The sequence below is a fragment of the Malania oleifera genome, chromosome 2 (assembly GCF_029873635.1).
Source record: "Malania oleifera isolate guangnan ecotype guangnan chromosome 2, ASM2987363v1, whole genome shotgun sequence".
NCBI lineage: Eukaryota > Viridiplantae > Streptophyta > Magnoliopsida > Santalales > Ximeniaceae > Malania > Malania oleifera.
The window spans coordinates 9,191,341-9,202,248 of NC_080418.1; the positions used below are offsets into that span (position 1 = coordinate 9,191,341).

A 10,908-nucleotide genomic window follows, 5' to 3' on the forward strand; every position below is an offset into this window, starting at 1 on the left:
AACCAAATAGGATATGACTTATCATTTTTAATTTCTACTTTTAATTTTTAATTTTTGTTTATGATTTTCATTGAGACCAAACAACCCCTCGGCAATCAAATCACATAAGCAAAATCAGGGGCAGCCAATGAGCAAGGAGAAAAAACTGCTCACTGCATGAAAATTTCTTTGGAACATAAATTGCCATGAACTAACTCTGAACATAAATGATAACATTTGCAAATTAACTTCCTCAATGTTTGGAAGTATAAAATTTAAATATTAAATTTAAATTTACAGTAATATTAAATCAATTTTTGTTCAGATGTATATATCTAAATTCAAGACTTAAAATTCATACTTCCAAATCAGGGACGATTGAAGTTTAAAAAGGTTGTGGGTTAAATATGGCAGTAAGCTACTTACACATCACATCAACGACTCGGTATGGGATCTTTTAAACCATGATGCTTGAGCTGCTAGCCTGCTGAAGTGAAAAAAATTGGGGAGCAACAACAGATGCCAAGTCCTACAAAGTGTGTGATTAGAGTGGTAGGATGAACATTCCCATGATTCACTTTAGAGTCCATCCATTTCCAAGTGCATACCAGAATGTTAATCTCAGCAAAAGAATAGATCTCTTTTCAAAAGGCCTTTCAAGCCGCTTGTCAAACTGCACGTAACCCTGAAAGCAGCTGAGGTACCCCAAACATTCCAACCCCAGGGCAAACACTATTCATAATAAGCAAACCTTCTTTTTTTTTTTTTTAAATGACGGTATTGACTCTTTAGACACTCGACTAATCCACTAAAATAATGAACTCACCCATTTACCTTTCTCCACTTAAATATTAAGATATAATCTCAAAGGGAAGCCAAAACCCGTAAGACTCGAACCTAACATTATAAACAGGAGAGTTTTGAGTTGATCACCTGAGCCAGCTTGGGGGAACATAATATGCACACTTTTATTTGATGAAATGGGTTTTCTCCACACTTCTAGATGATAGTGCTTCTGAAGTGAAAGCTAAATGCAAAATCTACAATTATGCTTACTCAACTGAAGATGTTAAATCATGCCACCTCTATCATTGTAATGGGATACTTCCCTCTGCATATAAAACTAGATCCTCCCACGAGGAGAAAGGGCTAGATATGAGACACATTTGCAGTAACCTGATGCAGCATGCAAACAAGGGCAATTTGAATACTAACTTTAAATGTTTTTGTTTCTTTTATCATGGGGTTTCATTTTAGGGTCATACTATAGGATACTATTATTTAGGAAGCCAGATTCTAGGGTATTATTCCTTAGAAAGCTAGTATATTAACTTAATTTATTTTAGGCTTCTTAATGTATTTTCCTTATCTTCCAAGATAAATATCATCAAATGTTATAGTTTATTAACATTTAAGGAACTGGTATTTACCTTCCATTGGGTTTCTTAATTATATTGCCTTACTTCTAAGCATAGTACGCCTATATAAGGCCCCTGTGTACTAGGGTTGAAGACAGACTGGGATTGACACTTAAAGTTGCTGGACGTTGCTCCTGCATCAGAACCTCTGCTTGGATTTGACTCGAAGCCTTCATTCTACCATTGTCCAAGAATCCGGTTTGTTTGAGCATCTTCTCTTCAAACAAGCTACTCTGCTGTGGAAGAGCAAGCAGCTTCCTACCATCTAAAACCGCAATACAAATGGAGAACGCTTGTAGAAGTGAGAGTGCTGAACTGAAGTCAACTGAATAAATCCCATCTTCCAAAGACGCCAAGCTGAAAACTGGCTGTTTTTCCTGAACTTCTTCCTGTGGAAATATTGAAAGAAAAGAAGTTGAAAGGAAATGAAAAGTAAACAACATAACATAAGAACGATAGCTTACGCCAAGAAAAAAGACTAATACCTGATCAAAAAGATCAAATGGATTATTGGTGGAAAAAGAACCCATGGGGCTGAATTTTGTAGAGAGTTGATTCTCATTGCCAATAATCCTTAGTTTGCATCCCAAATCCCAACCTCCACAGTCACATAAACCACCTGATTTCCATCGTTCGATCAGTGATGAAGGTCCTCCCTTTGTTGGTAGACTATGAACACCACTGGGAAGTATAACAGTTGTGCTAAAAAAAGTTTCACTTCCAACAAAAAACCCACTATTTCCATTTTCCGCATAATTCAACTCTGGTGAAAAGTCCTTCAAACCAGTATCTGATACACTGTTATCACAACCATTCTTCTGCTCATCTTTGTTTGACCTCCTAGCAGTCTCTTTGGGGAACTTGATGACAATGGCTGCAAGCTCATCACTTGGCTGAATGCTCAATGGTTGCTCATTAGCAGGACCTTGGTCTACAGAAAACAAAACAAACTCCCTCACGTTAAATCCATCCATGCCTTTAGGTCTTGTCAAGCTAGAAAGCTGAGAGTCCGAAACCTTCATTTGCCCAACGACATTAGGAATATAACCATGATGCATGCCTTTGCCCCCTTGATTTATCCAACTTCCATTCTTTTTCTTGATTTCACTTATGGCGAAGAATGTGTAGATCCAGAAGTAGTCATCCTTCCCTGGGGTACTCAACCTCCTCACTGTGGCTGCAAGAATATCACCATCATTGGCCACTGCAAATGTAAAAAGAGGAAGACCATTCTTAACTGCTACTTTCAGTAGAGCTTGTACAGCTGATTTCTGCTTCCGGTCCTGAAATGAATTACTGACGTTGATTGTCTTACAACCAGTGAAGTCTAATTTTAGCTTCGCAGCTGACTTCACTGGTTGTCCAGTAGAAGAATGTAATCGTCCATTGAAAGATTTAGAGGACTTCTTCGTTGGTGTGCAGTCCTTCTGTAACGGTTCAGCTACATTATGATATTTCACTGCCTTTGGTTTCACTAGTGGATCCAATAACCTTCTCAAAGGGGCCATGGCTCTGTTAGTAGCATTCTGTTTAACACTGCATGAATTATCCAAGGAAGCAGAGGCCGCATCTCTCTCTGCAACAGATATAGCAATAATGCGAGTTGGGCTCAATGATGGCATGGCTGAAACTTCATTAGAGCTGGAGTTCCTACCTGTCCTACCCATACCAATGCCAAAACGACAAGCACTTGAACGGTTTCTAGCTTTTGCAGATAAATCCGTGGCTACTTTCAGATCTGAACCCTCGGACAGCTTATCCACAGTTGAATCCAATGCCATTACAGTTGATTTCTCTTCTGTTTTCTTGGCATTGGGACTGACTAGTCTTTTACCCGCAAGTGGTAACAAATGAGATGCATCAGAGGAAAACTTGATATCCAGTGCATCTGTAGAGGTGGGTGGCTTCAGCAACGAGTCTTTGCTGCAGTCTGGTTCTTGAAGCAGTGAGGATGAGCATGGAATATCAGAGTAGAGCTTAGTTGAGTGACTCCATGGAGAACTAGAACTGTCTAGAAACTGCATTCGACTTACTTCCATCAATCTTTGCTCTGCTAGCATCGGAGAACCAGGAGCTGTAGATACTCTGGAATGGCTTTGAAGACGATCATTTGGTGGAATGAGAACAATTGTTTCAGGCCTTTCAGGACTATCTGTGTCAATAAAATTAGAAGTCAGCTCTTGCAACTCTTCTGCGCTCTCTGTCAATTCATCATCTTGAATCTTTATATTTCCCCTTAAACATGATTTCACCTCAATATTTTCCAAATTCAGCAAAATTTCTCGTTCTGGAACAAACTGTGAGTCTATATCTTTTCTCTTGCAATTTTCTAAGTTGATTTCTGAATGTCCCTGGAGAGAACGCTGACCTGTACAAAGAATATTTTGCTGCCACTTTGAGGCATTTCTGCATGCAGCATTTAGATATTGAAAAGTTTGAACATTTCCTCCAGGATACTGGACACTCGGAGGATATCCTTCTTCAGAAAATGCATTAAGATGACACCGTAGTGTAGGTCGGTGCATCTTCGGGTGAGCAGGTGAGCAACTTGGACCCCTGCTAGAATCGGCAGAAGATCTATCTGTAGAGAAAAATGGAGAAGTATTATAGCTAGATGGTGAGCACATGCTACTTTTGTATGGATTCTGCTTGTGGTCGCACTGCCATTTTTCCAGTCGCACCCAGTTTAGGACCCCAACATTCAAAACCTTTTCCTGGACGTTTTCCCCTTTCTCCAGGAAGCTTGGCAAACTGTGCATATACTTAACAAGCTCATCATCTCCAGCAGCCTTTCCCTTATTCCATTGCTTTTTGTCAGTCCCTGAAGTTTTACGTACAGTATCGTCTACATTCTTCATTATTTCAAGATGGATATCAGCGTAAGATAAGTTATGTTGCGCTGGTTTCAACCCGTCTTGTAGCCTTGTACTTAGGCTTGCTTGGGTTGATAAGATCTTCTTCTTTATTCCTGAGGCCTGCTGATCCTCCGCATTTTTTTTGAGCTCCAAATCATAATCCGTATCTCCAGCAATCACAATGTCAGATTTTACGATTCTGAACCCTTTGCCAAGATCTCATTTTTTTTAACATGGAAACTCCTAATCTTTCCCTTTGGATGCATATCTTGATCTGATTCAAACATACAAATTCCCTTCTGAAGAAAAATGAACAAACAAAGATGAAAACTTTTATCACATATTATTGAAATATGAACATGACAACCAGAAAACTGAAAACTATAACATAACCAAAACCTATACTCTTTCATCAGTTTTATGTGATTCAAATAAAACAGGACATGTTCCCCAAAATGAGCATGTTTATCGATCAAGAAATGCATAAAACAGACAGTCTTTCTCTCTGAGCAATGAAACAAATTACTGGGCAGATCTAACCCCTATTCTTTGTTTATAAACCAGAAAAGTTACAACCAACGCAATGAGATTGAACAGAGCCCCTTAAACAAGAAGCAACAACTTCCTTACCAATTGGATAAGCCTCCCACTGACCTCCCCCAACCACCAAAGTGGTACACACAGCACATTAATGCCTCTAGGATATGGACCGCTTTTGTATGATGTATCTTGATAACATTCTAAGCTAGTAAAGTTTCATTTTCAGGAAAATGTACAAATTTGGAGGGGGAGAAAAAAGAAAATCGGGACAAGGACTCCCTCTTTTACATTGTATGACAGCAGAAATGGCTGATAAATGGTCTGGCAAAATAGTGGATGAAGACTGAATCTTAACAGGAAACCTGTCATTGTACAGGTGATCTGAAACTTTGCTTAGCTTCCAGCCCACAGAAAATTTGCAACACTCTTGAATAAATCCACAGGCCATAGCTTTTTCTATTACATCTATTTTTGCAATAATTTCATAAAGAACATGGTAAATTATGGTTCACAAAGCTCAATAAAAAATGAGACTCAGATAAGTTTCTGAGCAGTAAATTGGTTGCCACCTGTAAATTTGTTTTGTGCTCAGTGTGCGGCAACTCCCCACTCGGAGTCCAATTTTTAACATACTTCTTTCTAAAGAAAGGGTTAAGGATCATAAAACCCCACAAATTTTTCTCCATTCACAACTCAACACACTTAACTTTAATACAATACAAAAATATCCAATGAATCCAAATATATCGAATTAACCTATATTGTCACTGAGTAAATTTTATTACCTTTTTAATTACTATTAATTTAATATCGAATTAACCTATATTGTCACTGAGTCAATTTTATTACCATTTTAATTACTATTAATATAATATTTAATTTGTATAACATTTATTTTTAAAATAATAACTTTTTTGAAGGCTTTACAAATTTCTTTAAATCTATTTTTCCAAATAAAAGTATTATTTTCTTTTACACCAGCATATATTGTATAGTAAAATCAAATGGATTATTGAAATATTGTGCTTTGTTAAAACTATTAGCTAAAAATGAAAAGATTTTCTTCTCTGTCCATGCAATAAATTGTATTAAATTTTTTTTCTAAATTGTTTAAATTTGATAGTTTATGCATCTATGTACTATAATATTTAATTTCAAAAATTATCTATAAAATTAAATAATGTTTATAGACACTATCGCTCAAATTATTTTAAAAATACTTCCACCAACTGAAACATCAATTTTTTTTTTTCAAAAAAAAAATCTTAGAACATTAGTTGATATTATATATATATATATATATAGGAATATTTTTTGCGTTGAGCAATCCTTGCTTTTATTATTTACCAATTAAAAAATCATTTCCATCTTACTTTAACAATAGTTAATTTGATGCTAAATAAAATATGTTAATTTAATATTTTTAAACCATCCTTACAAAGCGTATCTAAAAAAGAATAACAAACCTTCATGTTAGATGTAAACATAATATCGCATAGTTTATATAAAATTCATTTGCAACCAATTAGAAGATAAACTTTGTTGTTTTGATTTACAAGCCCAATTTGTCAGAAAAGAACTTATATAATAAGATAATATATACATGATTTCTTCGTAATCATCTAGAAATTAATAAAGAATTAAGAGTTAATGGACTACAGAACACAATCAATTAATAATTAATTTCATCTATTTAATTAAATTCATAATATAATGCGAAGAGCACATTATGAAAAAATTAATTCATTTAAAGTTGATAAAATTCTAAGTATTAATATATCATATAATTTATAGAATAATTAATAGTAATTATATATAATTATGGTTAGCTTAGTAACTTTAGATATTTAATAGACTTATGAATCAGGTAAAGCAAGTTGTAACATTTAAAAAATAGAAATTCTTATTACAAGGAGTCTAAGTCTGTGAATGAAAAATTTAGTGGATTTTAATAACTTTAAAACTTGAAAAATTATTTAAGAATCTCACATTATTTGTGTCCAGAGCAGAAAATTCTAAGTTCCGTTTGGCAAACAGTAAAATTGACTAATGGATGCTGCAAGAAGACAAGCGGCAATATATTCAAAGATGGTCCAGAGCAAACCCATTTGAGGGAGTGATGAAGATAAGGCAAAAGATTAAAAAAATGGAAAATGAAAACAAACAAAAAAAAAGACGCGCCCTTACGGAAGCTGCTCACCACAACTGATGGAAACGACAAGATCCCCCAGCTACTCAAAAGCAGAACGCACTCATTTCAAAAATTTCAAGCCTTTAGCCTTTGTTTGGTTCTCGGAAAAGATGTAAGAAAAGAAAATACCCTCGTCCTTCAAGCATTTTTTCTTCTTTTCACCTAACTTTTCCGAGCATCAAACAAACAATGTTTGCTGCACCACGCCTCTTTCTACAGTTCTACTGTCACATTTTGAGCCAAAATAATCTGAGAAACGCCTCAGTTTTGAAATTATAGCCACAAACATCTGTGGCACAGTTCATCAAAAAGCAAAAAATTGAAGCAAACGAAATCTGAAATTTTCTCGGCGGACGGAACACGTACCGGACGAGACCGCGCAAATGCAAACGCTGGTGAAGTGTAATGAAAAAGCAGAGACCTTTACTTAACTGAAGGTCCGATCAGAATAAGAACAGAGTCGTGAAAAGATCGAGGACAAGAGATAACTCTCAGAAATCGATCCTCTCGTAGTGCGAAAGCCTCCTCCTCTCCAAACTCCATAGCTGATCAAACCGGAGAAAGAAAAAAATCTATCATATAGAGAGAGAGAGAGAGAGAGAGAGAGAGAGAGGGTGGGAGGAAGCATTAGAGTGGAGTCACATCGGAAAGGCGCGGGGAGATGTTTGGGGGTGGGACCCACTTTACGACTTCCTGATACCCTTCATTTTATATTATATATATATATATATGTGCTGATTTTTAGCGGGCCGGCCCTTTCCGCCCTTGCATGCCACATGGCCCACCTCTCTGTTTTATTTATTTTTTTTAACACGTTTGAAAGTTAAAAAATATTAGAAAATAGTAAATAAATTAATATTTTTATATTTAATTATCAATAAAAAATAACAATTATATTTTATAAGTGAGAAAAATTAATTTTTTAACATATTATTAACATTTTGTCTTTTAATTTTAAGAAATAATTTTTAATAATTTAAATTTTTTTTAAAAAATTATGCCTATCACTTCAAAAAGATACAAATCCTAAAAGTTATGCTTATAAATTAAATTCACGCACATAATACTTTTACTAAATGAGAGAAAATTCATTAATAATTTTTTTTGTCTCATTAAAAATTTATATGCAATAGGAGAGAGTTTATTTTAAAATTTTTATTTTTTTAAAAAATACACACATCACTTAAAAATTAATATAAATATATTATTTCTAAAAAATGTAAAATTATTAATGAACTAAACTCACACGTGCACTCCCGCTCTACTTGGAGGAGCTTTTTTTACTTGGCTTTAATTAATTTGTCCCAACATGAACTCCTATTAATTTCTAAAATTAGGATACAAACTACAAAGCTAATTACAATTTATCGAAAACAAATTTTTAAGAAGTGCGACATGGTCCACAACCATTCATTTAGTATTATTTTTTTTTACATAGGTTTTGAATTTTCTATTATGGGTGATAAAAGTATTTCTCCCAAATTAATTGTTTTTTTTTTTTTTCAACGTTCATGAAAAGTTAACACTCAAATCCTAAAGTGGATATGAAATCAAATTTAGGTTACGTAAGTCTAAACAGAATTTAATACGATGTTATATTGAATTTTAATTAAATTTATATAAATTTAAATTTAAAATATAAATTTCAAGTTTTTAAAATAAAATTTAATATAAATTTGAATCAAATTTTGTTTGAACTCATGTAATGTAAATTCAAGGTATACGTGTCATTTGTTTTAAGAAATAAAATTTATGCATTAATGATGTCGTAATTAAAAATTCGTCAATTTAATGGCTTTTAAGCTATCATAAATTCGTCAATTTAATTTTGAGAAATATTTATAAGTCCTTTAATCTTTTAAGGTATGCATTACTAGTTGACCTTTGTGCTAGGAATACGAGTTCTACAAAATTATTTAAAAATTAATTAATGAAATCGAATTGAGCAATTAGCTCTTAAGGCAGACTAGCCCTATGTTTGGGAGAAAGGTTGGATATAGATTTTTTGAAAATTTAGATAAAATATAGTACGAAATTGTATTGAATTTCCTCCAAATCATCCAAATTCGAATTCAAAAACTTGAAAATTCATACTTCCAAACATAACATAATAGATAACGAAGGAGTTTACTTTTAAAAGTTTATTTTTATTATGTTTTAAATTATAATTTTATGGTAATATTTTATCAATAAAGTTGTAAACATATCTATCTTATAATATTTAAGAAATTAATTAATCAAATATCTTTTACATTGTAAGAGTCTCTAGTAAAAAAATAATGGTACGCATTGAATTGTATCATAATATATTAAAAAATTTAAGACCCGTTTGGTTGTGAAAGATATTTTTAAAATTTTTAATTTTTTAAAAATTATATAAAAAATTTAACTTATTTTTTATTCTTATTAATATGCTCAGCTGGGTTAACTCAAGTGGTAAGAGCAACTTATGACTTTGGTGACCCCAAGATCATGGGTTCGATTCTCCCTTGAGAGCTTATCTCGGTAAATTACCAAATGTGCGTCAATGGGCTACTAGCTTTTCATTCCCGATTTTGGTGCCACACCATAGTGCCCAAAGCCGCATAATGGTTGCTGGAGGCCCGAATTATCAATATATATATATATTGGATGCTTTCATTTGATTTTTGGCATATGAAAAACACATCATCTGCTTTTGAAATCGTGAGTGCAATCGAGAAATGAGGCCTCCCTTTATTCTTAAAGGAAGATTGAAAAGGATCACGAAGAGAAAGTGAAAGAGGAAAAAACAGTGAGAATTAAAGAGAAAAGGTCCTCCCCATTGGCCCATTTCAAGCATTTCAAGTGTCCTATGTTGATTCAAAATGCCAATGATTTTCTGTTTATATATCATCACAGCTTGGACTCACTTTAAGAATTTTTTTTGCTTTCAAATTTTACGATCGAATGTAATGATTGAAATATATTTATATAAAGGGTAGCCCGGTACACAAAACTTTGACATATGCAAGGTTCGAAAAAGAAATAAACCACAATGGGTCTATAGTATATATATTTACGTATAAATTAGTTATCATGCATCTTATTCTCAATTCTAGCTGATTTTATGCTTTTTTTTTTCTAAGAGTTCAATAGTTTGATTAATAATGAGATATTTATATCGGATGTTTCAAAGGTGAATCTCTTAGTCTTACTTAGATATATTAAATATTTTATAGAAATTGTAATAGTTTTTATTATTTTTCCCTCTATAATAAATATTATTAAAAATCTATTCAAATATGATCAATAGTTTTGAAAAAATAAAATATAATGGGATTTAAAATAGTTTTTTCATTTATTTGTTTCAAAATTAAATATTTTTTCACTTTTTTTGGCAACAAAAAAATAGACAAGATTGTTTTTTATATTCTTCTTTCCTTATAAAGCTTTAGCATATATTTGGATAAGGAATTTTTACGAGTAAAAAGGAAAGGAAAAATAGGAAAAAATAAATATTAATAATGCATAAAATCAAATTTTTGTTTATAAATTTGGCATATTTTTTATTTTCATTTTCCTTGATAACCAAAACTAAAAAAATGAGAATTCATTGATATTTAGTAAAATTCATTAATGTTGGAATTTTAAAATTTTGTCTAATAAAAAGAGAAAAAAATTTAAAAATATTTTTATAAAAAAATTAATGAAATCAATATAAAGAGAAATTTAGTGGAACTCGTGTGAGACTAAAGAAAAAGAAAATAACTTAAAAATAAATTTAAAACTATTAAAAAATTTAGTGGCCTGCATGGGAGCCCGCTAAGAAAGAAAGGAGGGGAAATAATTGAGAAGGTTAAAAAAAATTTGTGCAGTCGCATAGGCCCCGCATTTGTCAGAAAGAATCTTTTAAAAAAATAGTGACGCTCGCATGGGAGCCCTTTAATATAAAAGACACATGTAA

At 32.7% G+C, this 10,908-nt stretch overlaps 1 protein-coding gene across 3 annotated transcripts; it reads right to left on the minus strand.

Annotated features, from left to right (window-relative positions):
* Nucleotides 1-1,363: 1,363 nt before the first annotated feature.
* Nucleotides 1,364-7,688, minus strand: LOC131148950 (uncharacterized). 3 transcript variants are annotated; one of them, XM_058098930.1, is made up of 4 exons: nucleotides 7,350-7,685; nucleotides 6,993-7,207; nucleotides 1,883-4,551; nucleotides 1,364-1,786 (listed from the first exon to the last, which is right to left on the minus strand). In XM_058098930.1, exons 3-4 carry the CDS (start codon nucleotides 4,253-4,255, stop codon nucleotides 1,460-1,462), a joined length of 2,700 nt encoding a protein of 899 aa, XP_057954913.1. In that variant the 5' UTR covers nucleotides 4,256-4,551; nucleotides 6,993-7,207; nucleotides 7,350-7,685; the 3' UTR covers nucleotides 1,364-1,459. The 3 variants fall into 3 exon arrangements, with proteins under 3 accessions (XP_057954913.1, XP_057954912.1, XP_057954911.1); XM_058098929.1 differs by lacking the exon at nucleotides 6,993-7,207 and having other exon boundaries at nucleotides 7,350-7,688; XM_058098928.1 differs by lacking the exons at nucleotides 6,993-7,207; nucleotides 7,350-7,685 and adding an exon at nucleotides 4,883-5,142.
* Between the last annotated feature and the right edge of the window lie 3,220 nt (nucleotides 7,689-10,908).

Coding starts and splice junctions, on each gene's coding strand:
- LOC131148950 (XM_058098929.1), bottom strand. CDS start 4,255: ATGAAGAATGTAGACGATACTGTACGTAAAACTTCAGGGACTGACAAA. Junction 1,787..1,882: donor CATTTGATCTTTTTGATCAG/GTATTAGTCTTT, acceptor ATATTTCCACAG/GAAGAAGTTCAGGAAAAACA.